Here is a 14,431-nt window from a genome sequence, read left to right as displayed (position 1 = left end):
TCTCAACTCTCAAGTCTACTTGCTCTACGAAATGGATTTGACAGTCCTATTCAGCACCATCTGACCAGGAGTGCACAGAAGAGACAAACGTTAGGAAGTATGAATCTGTTACTTACAAATGTACTGAGAGTGTGAATTCCAAATAAAGCTGCTTTCCTCATACCTCCTTAAAACTTTGCATCTCTACATACTTGTTATCCATCAATTCTGACACTTCTTAGTCAAGGGAGAAAACATCTGGAACAGTTTATCGATTAAAAAAAATGTCATACGCGATGTGCCCTAAGCTCATTTAAAACACTGTGATGGTTTCTCGTCAGACACTCATGGCTCCCAGCTCGCCCCTCACTCAGGGCGCTCTCTCACTCCCTCTTCCAGGCAGTGCAGGAAAACCTGGCCCTCGGTGTCCCTCACTGTTAGGTGAAGTTGTTGTAAGCCCCGGTTGCGTGCGGGGGGGGAGATGGGGGTGGGGGGGGGGGTAGAAGCGGGGCGGGGGCCACCACATGACTGCGGGGAGGCGGAGAAATGGAGAAGAGGAGGAGAGCGGATCCAGGCCCTGCGGAGCTCCGCGCATCTCCCAGGGTTTTGAGAACTTGCACGCTTGTTTGCGCGCTGCCGCTATGGGGACGACCAGGATCTCCGGCTGCTCGGCAGTGACCTCCGCCGTGTTTGACCTGATAAGCCGGGCCCTCGGCAAATTCTCAAATGTGGCAATATCGTCTTAAGCAGGACCAATAATTTTTAAAAAAATTATTATTCCCTTCCCAACCTACCTGTCTAGGGGAAGAGCATCCCTTTCTAGACTGCTCCCGGGACTCATGAGCTACGTGAATTCAGAGCCTCTCCAGGGAGAAATCAAGAGTGTTCAAGCAGCAGAACAGAAACATCCTGCGCTGAAACTCAGACGTCAGGGCAGGGCAGGTCCATTACACAGTATTTTTGTAAGATCTGTAGGACAGATCTTATCTTAGGACAACTGAAGTTTAGAGGGACCCCGTTACTCTCTTCAGTGCCAGATCAACACGAATAGACAGGCAACTTGATCCCGAGTACACATTTTCTCGTGGCCGTTGTGTTTCTGCAAGCCCGTCCACAGCTCCCGTCCCCAAGAGGCCGCCCGGGCTGCAGGGCTGGTGAGGGAGGTGACATGTTGTAAAGACGTGTCTTTACAAGCACTTTTCCTCCTCACTCTCACCGTCCCACCCTGCTCCCCATCCGTCACTCTCAGGGAGGAGGCGAGGTGGCCGAGGCAACGCCGGGAAGAAGCAAAAGCCCCACATCTCAGACCTGTGCCCTGGGAGAAGAGTAGAGCTACCTTCCCGCTTCCCCCGCCGCCTTGCAGGATTCAGAGCTCCACCTGCCCACACCTAGGGGATGCAGGGCCGAGCCGTGCAGCCCCAATCCTCTGGCCCCTCACTGCACCGCCGCCCGCACCGGAGAGCTGACGGGGCCTACGAGACGGAACGTGAGCCGCGCAGTTCTTTGCGGTCTCCCCCGGGGATGGGAACAGCCCCAGCTACTGAACGGCTTTATAGATCCGCCACACTTTGCCCTGGTTTTGAGTAGAAATCTACCTGCATAGCAAGGCGCTTATCCATATTTCTACCTTTGCTGAAATACAGGGCTTGTTGAGGTGCAAGACTCCAGAAAACCAAGTATTGTATCCTTTGACTTGGGTCCAAATCCTGCTCACCCGCAGAGTCATGATCAGCGCAAAGAACAGCTCCTGCCCCAGGAAGCATCCGGGAGACCAAAATCTGACCTTCACCCATCCCGGTGCTCTCCCTCTCCTGTCTCTGCAGAACTTCCCTTCCCGACAAGCCAACTATAAACTTTCCATCCGATGCCCGAGGGCATGCCCTGAGCTCTCTAGACAGCACGTTCCAGGGCTTACCATTAGGCTTCGACTCCCGGATGAGAGGAGGGAAAAGATTTAATCTGAAAATCCTAATATTTACTGTGAGAAAGGGAAAAGGACGAGGAATGGAAGCAGAGAGGACCGAGAAGTCACCTTTTGCGATTTCTTATCACTCTAACTCACACTGGCCAGGGAGAGATGAGGGAGGCAACGAGTGATACAGAGGCAGACGCAGGACCTGAGCCCGTTCTCCTTCCTGCCCCGGCAGAAGGTACTGCTGTTTAGGAAGCGGTGGTACAAGAAAGCCTTGCAGTGATCCCAACATCTCGTCGGAGAGAGAAGGAAGTACCGACACTCTGCCTTTGTTCCTACTCCCTCACCCCATTCCTACTTGCAGACACCTCTTTATTTCAGGGTTCCTAGCTAATGGGAACTCAGCTACCAAGCGAGCGATGGCTTGTGCCTCAGGTTTGCCTCTCACTTTTTGTGACCTAGAGCTACCCTAGGACAAGCAAATCATATGCTTATTTAAAATAGCGTATTTCCTTCAGTACCTCAAGATTAAGGTATTCCTGTCAGATAAGATGTCAGTCACTAACTACTTAGACACCACATTGTGGAAGCCTGGTATCCCTGGTAAAGATGATACATATCATGTAAACCCCATCAACAAGATCAAAGTCTTCTTCTTTAATAGGATCCAATACATGTCAAACCTCATTCCAATCAAATCGTCCGTAAATGAATTCAAGATGAATATGTCATAGAATAATGTGACAGTGCAATCACATGGGGTCAGGGGTTGTTATTTCAATGAGGGAGTCGTCAAATATTAATTCTAGAACCTCCAAATGAATAGGCATTGAGCAGGATTAGGCAGCTGCTGGTGGGGACTTGTGTCGCTGATTTGTGTTTATGCAAGTACGTTAAACACTAAGCTGAAAAAATATTGTCTCATTTGAACAGGAAAATAAGACATATTTTAACTTACTTGACTTTTCCAGGATGTTTCTGTAAAGTCGTTTTCTTTTCCTCATTACAAGAGGAGTCTTGTGCCTTATTTCCTGACTTTGTTCCTGTTTGGGGAGAGAGATGGAAAGTTAAGAGCAAACCCATTTGTGTGTGATATGAAATGAGTAAGAAGATACATGACTCGGGCATCATGGACTCAAAAGGAAAAGAAAAAACCCAAACCACAAGAGTTAAGCAGAGAGGGAGAAATGGGGTGGGGGGTTGGGGGGGGGTGTTTGGAGACAAGAGAAGCTTTCTCCGAGGGGAAACTGGAGGCTGTCTCCCCAGCAAAGCAGCACATGTTTTATGGAGTCATGAAGTTTCCATGGCTGATTTAGGGGGAAAAAAATATGAAAGGACATCTTTTCAGTTCTCCTTTGATCTGACATTCACCTTCTGGCAGGCTATTGTGAGGCAGGTTTTTACCAACTCGACTGTATTGTTTACAGATCCTTCCCTCCCGAAATTAAATTTCGGACTCTCTGCGAGCTTCCAATACAAGTTGTTGTCTCAACAAGGATTAGCATCGTACCACCCTGGCACTTCTCCCTGCCTATAATTTTCAGCTTGCTCTTTGCACTCTACGAAAGAGCACTGCCACTACTGCAGGCAGAACTTTGCACAGCTTTCTTTGAGCGGCAGCAATTGCCCTGAGAGCAGATCTGGGGTTTGATGCAGTGTCCGACTCTGATTTTTTTGCAGATATCTTTGAAATTCTCAGGGACTGTTTGGTTTGGGGTTTGTTGGGTTTGTTTGGTGGTTGGTTTTTTTTGCAATATAGAAAAGCACACTAGAATCTTGAATCAGTTACTTCAAAGGAGATTATTATTATTGCTCTTGCTACTGTTATTATAGGAACTCCGAGGCTGGTAAATAAAAACCTATACTAACACAAATAATTGATGATATTAATTATGAAATTTCATCAGCGTGTCATAGTCGTACTCTATTAGAAATAATTTGTTGTCCTCAATATTTTCGCCCCTGTGATGAAAATAACTGCCGAAATAAAAAGAATTAGAGGAATGTTTTAGGAATTATATTTTCTAGTCAACTTCCACTGATCCTCACACTTTTATCAAGTCAGAGCAGTAGACATTGCCCCACCAGCGAGAGATTTGCAGGAGTTGTGCTTTATTGGCTAGGATGGGAGGCTGGAGGAGTGCTCAGTTCCCAACCATTCTCCAAAACTTGTTGAAACTCGGCAAAAAAAAAAAAAAAAAATCACTGCATTTAACATTTCAAATGATTACCAGATGACAAAAAACGAAGGCAAAACTAGTTGTGGATTTCAGAGTAAATATTAGCTAAAATCCTGTCTTGATCTCGCACTCCTTTCTTATTTGCACAGTGCCACCGGTGGAGCGGCAGAGCAAGGGAGACCCTTTGCCCGAACTGGTCGGATCTCAGCCGGGTCGAGCCCCGGAGCTGTGGTACAGGGTACTGATTCCCTCTTCCACGTCTCACACTGGGGCTGGTGGTGCAAGGGGTTGCAGCCTGCGCAGGCGAGACCTGGCCTTCCTTCTCCAAATACTCACTTCTACACTCTGCCAACGGTGCGCCGGAGGAGGGGGCTGGAAGCAGCCGCCATCACTGTGTGAGCCCGGCGGCCCTAGGCTGGTTTGGTGGCTTTGCCCACCAAAAAGGTGTGAGCCGTGCTGAGAGTGTGGCAGTGGAGACGGCGTGTGGCCCGCCGTCACCGACTTGTCACGCAACCTGTGCTTTCTGCGGCCGCGCAGGGTGAAGGGAGCGGAATGCTCGCCGGGAAGGTCTCGGTGCAAAAATAAAGTTCTTCGGCCCCGAGAGGAGTGAGACCCGAGCCCAGCACAACACACAGGCTCCCCACTAGGCAAAAAGTCTCCCCGGGGCAGAGGGACGGTGCGTGACAAAGGAGCAGCGTAGGGGGCGGGGCAGGCTCGGTGAGAAGCCCACGCCGGTCCCCGTCCGGTCCAGTGCTGTGTCGGTGCCCGGGGCTTGGCTCATGGAGCCAGGCTCGGGGCAGAGGTCACCCTCGAAGGCATCCCCCTGGGCGAGAATCTGAGATCAGCTCCCCTTCCCCAGCCGACGTCGGGCGCGGGGCGGCCCCCCGCGTCCACGACCTGGGTCTCAGTCCTTCCGCGGGCTCTGCTCGAAGTTGGCGGAGGCACCCAGCTATTTGGCAGCTGCCCAGGCCCTGCTCGGGGCGGTGGGTGTGTGGGGGGGTAGTGGTGGTGGAAGGGGTCTGCCAGGCTCCCGGGCTCCGTCTCTCCAGCACTCGCCTATAAAGAAGGGCGTGCGGTGCCGGAACGGCGGATCCCCCGACGCGCCCCCGTGGCATCGGGCGAGGCGATGGGCGAGGCGCTGGGCGGGGAGCGCGTCCCCCGGGACACCTCCCCCCTGGGCTCGCCATTGTCAGCTCTCCTCGCCCTCTACTCGCCACTGCAGGCCCCCGGCCCCGCCTGGGCGACCGCAGGACACATCCGGCCGCGCCGCCTGTCCGGTCCCACAGAGCCCGGCATCGCGGGGGGTGGGGCGTGGCGCCCCGGCATCAGGCGGAGGGTGCCGGGGCCCCCCTCGACGGTCCTCGGGTGCTTCTCCCTCCGCCCCCTGCTGATGTGCCTCCAGGGGCCAGCCCCACGTTGGTTAAGGCACTGCCTCTCCTCATCCCCGAGGTCCAACCCTTGTTCCGCGGGGTGGCCAAGTCTCCTCCCGCCGGGGCCCCCGAGGGCAGAGAGCTCTAGTTCAGCCCTTGAGGCAGGCAGTGGGGCCGAGCCAGCTGCCTGGGCTGTTCAGGCACCTCCTGCTCCCAGGCACTTACCCCCGCGACCTGTTGAAGGTTTCCCCTCATTTCTGAAGTGGCAAAAATAAAAGTGGGGGTTGGGGAAAAGGGAAAAGAAAGAACGAAAGAAAGAAACAATAATACCCCCCTCTAAGAACCCACCACCTCTTTGGCGCTTCCATCGAGGCGGTCATCCTTCATTTCTTCTTTTCTTGCTTTCTGGAAGCAGTTAGGGAATGTATGATGAAGCAGAAATGAGCCGTCAGGATGATATTTTAATGGCTTATATGTCACGTTGGTGCATGTGGCTTTGAACTGGAGCAGCTTTCGTTTCCTGCAGAGAGCGCGCCGCAAATCCCACTTGATAACTTCTACAACCCACAACATTTTTTTTTTCCACATTCACTCTTACACTGTATATTTAGATACGTTTCCTAAAAATACCCTCTCGCCTGCCTTTCTCGTATATTTTGCATCGACCTGAAATGATCACTGGGATCCCCTGCACTGGAAGGCAGGCTAGCAGTAGACTACCTAACTTTCTGGATCTCCTAGTGCCATCGCACTGAAGACTTAACAATAGCGCTGACAACACTGTCCTTTGCCTGATTTTGGCACCACATGCAGAAAGTAGTGCAACACCTACCAAAAGACCACATCCACACCCAGGCGAGCTCCTAGAACCGGGTATACCTGTTGATATAAGCTATTGCAATTCCCTTCAGTGGATTTAGCAGAATAAATGCAAACGTGCGGATTCAGATCAGTACTATTTTGAAAAAAAAAAAAAACCAAAAACCAAAACCCAAAACAAACCCAACCCTAAACCAGAAACTGTAAAGCTTCCGAAGATACAAGCGAAATTACAGAATACATCTGCTTTGAAAGCTATCTCCATGCACCGAGCACGGCGACTGGAGATAAGCTGCAATAAATAATTCCTTCAAGGCGTATCAAAGTTTATTTGTTGCTGTTTGTTTGTTTGTTTTCTAGGCGCAATGGCCATTTCCGAAATGAGGCAATTGTCACCCGAAGAGGGGTCTCGCAGCACCTCTGCTCTTCTGGTCCCCAGTACCTGCACGGCGGATTGCTTACCGTGCCTTCAATTCCAGAGGATGAGTTTAAAGTTTCTTTGTCTGGCACTAGGAATTGGAGGAGCTAGGACTGAACTGCGAAGAGGGCAAGTGAAGGGTTGAACAAAGGACAAATGAAAGGGGTCCGACTCTTTGCGAGCTTTTGGTGTTTTCGTTACTCGAAAATAATTAGAGCTAATGAATATGCAGGCGAATGGGTAAATAAATGATTTGCCAGTTTTCTATATGTACGCACACACATGGGCACCTACGTAAGTGTATCTATATATATGCACACAAAGACGTCTGTATTTTAAAGTTTCACGAGTTTTTTTTTTTTTTAGTGACGAAGCATCGTTTAAAATATTGTACAAATGTTGCTTAGCTTAATTGATTATGCCACAAAGGTTTTCTGCTTTTAAATACCATCCTTCTACCTTTCAACAATCGTTTTAATATATAGTCAATGGCTCTTTGTAGCCTGTACAAAAAAGAACTATCCACAGTTTTTCAATAGACTTTGAGCTGGGGAAAGACAGGTTAATCGCGGGTTGCATCTAGAAAACAACCAAGTGTTGTATGTTTGCACTGAATCCAAATGTCTGCATTTTTCTAACTAAATCAAAGGGAGTGTTATTTCTTTTTCTGCTCACTCATCTGAAGGTAAGTAAATTTTCTCTGGCGATCAAAAGCCTGGTCAGCAACAAAGACACCGCCTGCTTTTTCCACCGTCCTGGTGTGGCAAGTTGAGGAATTTCAATAACTGTGACAAGGGTGACTGATTTGTGAACTAGAAAAGGTTTGAATGTCAGAAAATTTACATTGCTCCTATCGAGGATTTTAAATAAATTTTTTACCAAGAAAAAAAAAAAAGAAAAAAAACCCAGAGAGAGGCAGAAAGAAGTATCCGGGAGTTTCATGCAGCAGGAAGAGAAACAATATAGAATTGGGAAATTTACAGTTTTACCTGAATGAAAGAGGCTCCTTAAAGGGGAAGAGAGAGAGAGAGAAAGGGAGAGCGAGAGATAAAGGAGAAAGAAAATAACAAAAAAGAGGCGAAACAACAACAAAAGTAGAAAGTTCTCACCCACCTGCGTTTTGATGGGTGCAGAAAATAAGATTTATTTCAGAAACCTGATGGAGGGATAGAGTCAGATACCCAGAGAAACCACGCCTGGTGTTTAAAAATAAAATAAAACGCGCCCAGCACCTACTCTCCGAGAGCTTCAGTTTTGAACAAGCGGAAAACAACTTCAAAAGAAGCGAGTCCCTACAGGGCTTCTCAAAGCCTAAAAAGTTGCTCGGTGATCTTAAAAATTCTGGATCACCAAGAAATCATCATTATCGTCTTTATCAGAATGCTGGAGATAAGGGGGGACAGAGAGAAAGGAGAGCGGGACAGAAAATAAACCCTAACAATAATCAAAGATTTTTATTTCTTTTTTCCCCTTAGCACACACACGCACCAAAAAAAAAAAAAAAAAAGAAAAGAGATGCACTGGAAATATTTTCATGGAGGGAAAAAAAAAAGAAAAGGCTTTATATATTAATGAAAAAAAAAAAAAAAGTTGCTCCTCCCGCAGCCCTGCGCGTCCGGAGGGATGTCAGGGCGCGCACAATACCTGCGATTGATGAGGCGGAGGGGCCAATCGGCGGCGGGAGGCGGCCGTGCGCGGCCCTCGTTGGCGGGGCCGGGGGGAGTTACGCGGGGAAGGGGGAGCCGGCGGCGGCCAATGAGCGCCCACGTCCGCCCGCACGTCGCTCCGCCCCCGGCTCCCATTCATCAAGGGGGGGGACGGTGTCGTCTTTTCAATTCATTTATCTGCAGGAATGATTGCCGCTATCAGTCTCGCGTTCACCGCCCGGCTGAGGAGGTGAAAGTTTCTCCCCAGGAAGATAAACCGCAAAAGACAATATTGTGCATGATTTGCGCCTTTTTTTGCAAAGCGAAAAAAAAAAAAAGCCCCCCCCCCCCCCCCCAAAAATCGGGGAGAGTGTGGGGAAGCTCGAAGAGGAGAGAGAAACAATCTCTCGGCCACTTTGCAACATTCCTATAGCCAAAAAAATCACTGAAGGAAGTTTCTTTTTTGTTTTGTTTTGTTTTGTATTTTTTTTTTTTTTTGCTGCCGGTGTTGATCTCTCTCCGTTATTGTTATTTGCAGCCAGTTTATTTTTGAGCCCACCCAACCCCCCTCTCCCCACTTAAACCTCCCTGAAAAGTCAAAGCAGAGAGACAGTGAATATTTTTGGGGCACAATTTTATTATTATTATTTGCAACTGCGAAGATCTCTTTCCCTTTTTGCAGCAGCTCCTCTTTTTTTTTTTTTCTTCTCCCCCCCCCCTTTTTTTTTTCCTCCCTTCCCCCTGCGCTGATGCCGAAGGGGGTGTTTTTGATGTGGTTGCTTTGGTGGTGATCGTCGCTGACTTTCCAAAGAGGGTGTTTTCGCCGCCGCCGCTGCTGCTGCTGCTTCTCTCCGCGTTGTGTGTGTGCGCGCGTGCTTTTTTTTTGGTTGCTGCATCGTCGCTGGGAAGATGCTTCTGGATGCTGGACCGCAGTATCCCGCCATAGGAGTCACTACCTTCGGATCCTCTCGCCACCACTCCACGGCCGATGTCACGGACAGAGAAGTGGGTCTGGGGATCAATCCCTTTGCTGACGGCATGGGCGCCTTCAAAATCAACCCCAGCACCCATGAGCTGGCCTCGGCCGGCCAGACCGCTTTCACCTCGCAAGCGCCCGGCTACGCGGCGGCGGCCCTGGGGCACCACCACCACCCGACCCATGTCAGCTCCTACTCCAGCGCCGCCTTCAACTCCACCCGGGACTTTCTGTTCCGCAACCGCGGCTTCGGGGAGGCGGCGGCCGCCAGCGCCCAGCACAGCCTCTTCGCCTCCGCCGCCGGCAGCTTCGCCGGACCCCACGGACACACCGATGCCGCGGGACATATACTTTTCCCGGGGCTGCACGAACAAGCCACCAGCCACGCATCGCCTAACGTGGTGAACGGGCAGATGCGCCTGGGCTTCTCCGGGGACATGTACGGCAGACCCGATCAGTACGGACAGGTCACCAGCCCCCGCTCCGAGCACTACGCCTCGACCCAGCTGCATGGCTACGGCCACATGAACATGAACATGGCAGCCCACCACGGGGCAGGGGCCTTCTTTCGTTACATGAGGCAGCCCATCAAACAGGAACTCATCTGTAAGTGGATTGAGCCCGAGCAATTGTCAAACCCAAAAAAGTCCTGCAACAAAACTTTCAGCACGATGCACGAGCTGGTGACTCATGTCACGGTGGAGCACGTTGGAGGACCCGAGCAGTCCAATCACATATGTTTCTGGGAAGAGTGTCCAAGAGAAGGGAAACCTTTCAAGGCCAAATATAAACTTGTAAATCACATCAGAGTCCACACAGGTGAAAAACCTTTCCCCTGCCCTTTCCCAGGCTGTGGCAAAGTCTTTGCCAGATCAGAGAATCTCAAAATACACAAAAGAACTCATACAGGTACGGTAACCTTCTCTGTAGCTTTTCTCTCTGCGAGTGGAAGCGCCGAGCGCCGGGGCCAGAGTTGGGTGCAGGACAGGGCCGGAGGGGTGGGGAGTGGGGGTGAGGGGCCGGGACGCTGCTGGACTGAGGGTCGGGATGGGAGGTGGGAACTATGGTCCAGAGACACTGATTTTTCCGGGAGAGGCAGGCTCGGAGCTCTGCTGCGAAAAGGGCTCGGTCACAGCCACGCCAGCAGCAGCAACAAAAAGAAAATGATCCCTGCCGTGGCAGAGGGGGAGAAAGGCAGGCTTTGCTGCTGGGATTGTTAGGACGGAGGGGGGGGGGGAGAGAGCTATGTGGGGTGTGTGGGGGTGGGAATCTCGGGAACCTGTCCTGTTTAAATTTATAGGTTTTAATTAATTGTTGTTCGGCAGTTTTGACTGTGGCACGATGAGAAATTGTGCTAAATATTGCAGGCAGCTAATCTGTCTGCCTTCTGCAATTCAGTGCTTGGTAAATATTTAATTCTGAGGAGCGATTTTAAATAAATCGAGCCCGGCGCGTTGGTGTGTTATTGTTGTGCTGAGGGCAGACGCCGGGATCCCTGAGAACTTTTCCCCATCGCGGGAGGTGGCAATGCAGCAGCGCCTGGCTGGGAGAGCTCCCTCTCTCTCACCCCGCTCCCACCCCGGAGCGCCGAAAGCCAGAGCCCCTTTCAGAAGCTCTTTTGCAGAGGGTTTATGGGGCTGCCCTCTCAATGTATTCCCTGGGCGGATAATTTTCAATATTGCAAGAAAATGTGGGGAAAGGGGTTGGAGTAGGTGGAAGCGTAAAATACCACTAGAATAAGCTATGAAAGCGAAAACTAGACACCAAGGATCGTGTGTAAATGTCACCACGCCTGCTCTTTCGCTGGGAGCGTTGAGAGGAGGGAGAGATGCTCGGGACTGGGGCTGCAATTGAAACTCACCTCTCCAAAGGAATAATAATAATAATAACAAAAAAGTTATTTAGCTCCTCTCCCCGCCCCCCGCGAAATAGGGGCCGAGTAGGGGTCGGAGGTGCCCAAAGGACGGAGTAGAGAAGTAATGTTTTGGGATCTGAGCCTCGCTGAAGTTAGAAAGTTGCAAGTGTTTGAAATGGATCCCTGGGCTTCCGTCCGACGGTGAGATGGGGACAATGAACGATCCAGCCGGCCCTGCTTAATCAGATCCGTTTTCCCCCCCCTTCCCTCTGCAATAGGTGAAAAACCATTTAAGTGTGAATTCGAGGGCTGTGACAGGCGCTTTGCAAACAGCAGCGACCGCAAAAAGCACATGCATGTGCACACTTCTGACAAGCCCTATCTCTGCAAAATGTGTGACAAGTCCTACACGCACCCCAGCTCCCTCAGAAAGCACATGAAGGTAAATGGAGGGCGCCTGGGGTGCGGGGCTCGGACGCCGCCTCTGGCCTGGCCGCGGGAAGGGGCTGTGGGACCGGCGGGCAGGAGTGCCGGGGCCGCGGGGTGGCGGCGCGGCGGCGCCTGCGGGTGGAGCGCGGCGCGGGGCCGGCCGGCTGCGGGGCTCCACGCTGCTGCAGCCTGGGCCCGGGCCCGGAGTCCGCCGCGGGCCCACCGGGCCGCGCTCAGCCCCGGCTCCTAGGGCAGGGCCTTTTGTCGGTGCGGTTTTTCCTGGGAGGGGAGGGAGGGGGGGCAGTGCGAGGAGGCAGCCGGTGGGCGCTGCCTGGCCTTTCCTGCCGGGCCGGGGCTGGGGAAGAGGCCTCGGGGCCCGGGGCCGGGGCAGGCCGGGAGCCCCGCGGGAGAGTCCGAATCCGGGGCTGGGAGCTGAGTGCCGCTTTCTGGCGCATCCCCAGCCGAAGGCGACCGCCGCCAGGGCCTCCGTCCTCCACCGCTCTCTATTTCTGCCCGGGTTTTCTCTTGCAGGTCCATGAATCATCCTCGCAGGGGTCCCAGCCTTCTCCCGCCGCCAGCTCAGGCTATGAGTCCTCCACCCCTCCAACCATCGTCTCTCCATCCACAGAAAACCAGACCGCCAGCTCCTTATCCCCTTCTTCCTCTGCAGTCCACCACACGTCCAGCCACAGCACGCTTACATCAAATTTTAACGAATGGTACGTCTAAAACGCTAAAACAAAACAACAACAAAACACAAAACGAAACAAAACAAAAAAGCCCCAAGCGAGCAAACAAATACCCTATTTAAAGACTCCAAAAATAATGAACACTTTGAAATCAGAATTTAAATGAGCAAACAAAAATAAAATGCTGCCAGTAGACCCAGGACTGAGTAAAATGAAGACTTCATTTTTAAAAGTATGTTTTTTCCCCCCTTCCTTTCTTTTCCATCCTCTTTTATCTCTTCCCCCCTTCCTTTTTTATCTTTTTCCCCCCTTTCTTTTATTTTTTTTTTCTTTTTTTTCTTTTTTTCTTTTTTGACTGTTGTGCTCTGCTCTGTTCCAAGGCTCGGTAGGCGAAGGGGTTAGTAGAATGCATAAGAAGACAAGGTTACCAGGGCAAATGCCAGCTGTGTAGGGCTTTACTGGAAACCACTGATTAGAGATCTCCAACTGCATGTCTGCTCGGGCAGCGGCCTTCCCCCCCATTCCCTCTTGTAAATACAGAATTATTAGCTTCAAAAACAAAACAACATAAAAATGTACTGTTTGATTTTGTAAATAGTTATATCGCAAGTTGAATAAGGGGATATGTGGATTTGTGGTCTTTGCATATATGTGGGGGGAGGGGCGGGCGGGTGGGCGCGGCGGCAGGGGGGTGGAGGTGGTGGGGGGAAAGAGGGAAGAGGTAGAAATTCAACTATTTGTACTGAATGGCAAGAATGTTCTAGTAAATGTGTACCAAAATGTGAATTACTTTGTATTATTACAGTCTAAACGTCGATCTAACAGAGTATTATTGGTATTAATGTGCTTTTTTGTATAAAGTGCAACATTTCGTCCCAAAGTCCAGTCTAAGTAGTGCAGTAAAATGTTGTTACACGTCCTGTCAAGAAATTCGTATAGTGAAAGCCTGGATCTGCGTGTCAAACTGTTACATTTGTTTATGTAAAGTGATATTAAAAAAAAAAAAGATATAAACTATATCTGTCCGTTGCTTTTGAAAAATACAAGATCATAATGTATATAAATCCTAATTTCCATATTTATCCGCATGTAAAGGTCCGGTTATACATGTTACAAGATATTCAATATTTATGGCTAGAAGAATTCGTATGTAAAATTTAGTTTACAGAACTGTTTGGTAACATTTCGTACCTTATTAAAGATTCTTAAATCCCACGATTTGTGGTAGGAATTCTTATTCGCTAAGTCAACCTGCTGCAACTCCAACTAGCTTTAGGATATTAGAATAAAACTGTCCCAGTTTTTCACTGCTTTCCATTATGTCATCACTAAAGCAGCGAAGGTGATATAAACGTGATAAATGAAAGGATCCCTGCTGGCATTACTATAGTGTGTAATTAGTATTTATATCAAAATTTATGAAACAAATTTTCGGCCGCAGTATAATTTAAATGACCTTTGCAGACATAGAATAACAACCATAAAAATAACAGAAATAGATTGCATATGCTACATAAATATTAATGTGGGGAATTGTTACACGAGAAGTGCTGCACTCCACTCCAACACTGCCCATGAATCTGCAGAGACTGGGTCCCTAAATTAAATTAATTCGGATAACGTATATTAGGAGATTTAAAACAGAGGAGATTTCGGTTGCTATTTTAATTTAAGGCATTTATGACCATAACTAATTCTCAGGCTGTGGATTCATGACTTTCCTTGGGCCTTTTACTCCAAGAACTACAGCACTGTTTCACGAAGGCCGTTGTTGTTGTTGTTGTTGTGTGTATTTTTGTTTTTTCTTTTTCTCTTTTCTTCCCTCCTCCCTTTTTTTCCCTGATATTCCTTAAAACGTGATGTTAATTTAAATCAATTACTTCTTATGTTATGTTATTATTATTACTATAATTTTGCCAGTGTTAATAGCTTTCTAAAAAAATAAATCTAGGGGCTAAGAATTATTTTATGTAATTTGATTATCTTTCTATCTCTTTTATTTATTTCTCATTTACTTAAGAAATTCGTTCCATTGGCTGGCGTTGATACAGTAAATTTGTAAATGAGAAGACAATATAAAAAATCTAAATTACTTGTGCTTAATGACTGTAGCAGAACGCCTTTTCTCTAAATCAGATTGTCTTCCTTGCAGTTTAGT

General features: G+C 49.3%; 1 protein-coding gene across 1 annotated transcript; it reads left to right on the top strand.

Moving 5' to 3' along the window:
• The first annotated feature begins 9,233 nt into the window (after positions 1–9,233).
• Positions 9,234–12,313, top strand: LOC104557537 (zinc finger protein ZIC 1). Its single transcript, XM_062005822.1, has 3 exons — positions 9,234–10,209; positions 11,434–11,597; positions 12,116–12,313. Exons 1-3 carry the CDS (start codon positions 9,234–9,236, stop codon positions 12,311–12,313), a joined length of 1,338 nt encoding a protein of 445 aa, XP_061861806.1.
• The last annotated feature ends 2,118 nt before the right edge of the window (positions 12,314–14,431 follow it).

The sequence above is a fragment of the Colius striatus genome, chromosome 12 (genome assembly GCF_028858725.1).
Source record: "Colius striatus isolate bColStr4 chromosome 12, bColStr4.1.hap1, whole genome shotgun sequence".
NCBI classification, from domain to species: domain Eukaryota; kingdom Metazoa; phylum Chordata; class Aves; order Coliiformes; family Coliidae; genus Colius; species Colius striatus.
This window is presented reverse-complemented; position numbering and strand designations above follow the sequence as displayed.

Bases quoted from the DNA above. Each gene is read 5' to 3' on its own strand.
- LOC104557537 (XM_062005822.1), top strand. From the start codon at position 9,234: ATGCTTCTGGATGCTGGACCGCAGTATCCCGCCATAGGAGTCACTACC. The intron at 10,210-11,433 runs GTACGGTAACCT...CCTCTGCAATAG, and splicing joins ACACAAAAGAACTCATACAG to GTGAAAAACCATTTAAGTGT. The intron at 11,598-12,115 runs GTAAATGGAGGG...TTTCTCTTGCAG, and splicing joins CCCTCAGAAAGCACATGAAG to GTCCATGAATCATCCTCGCA.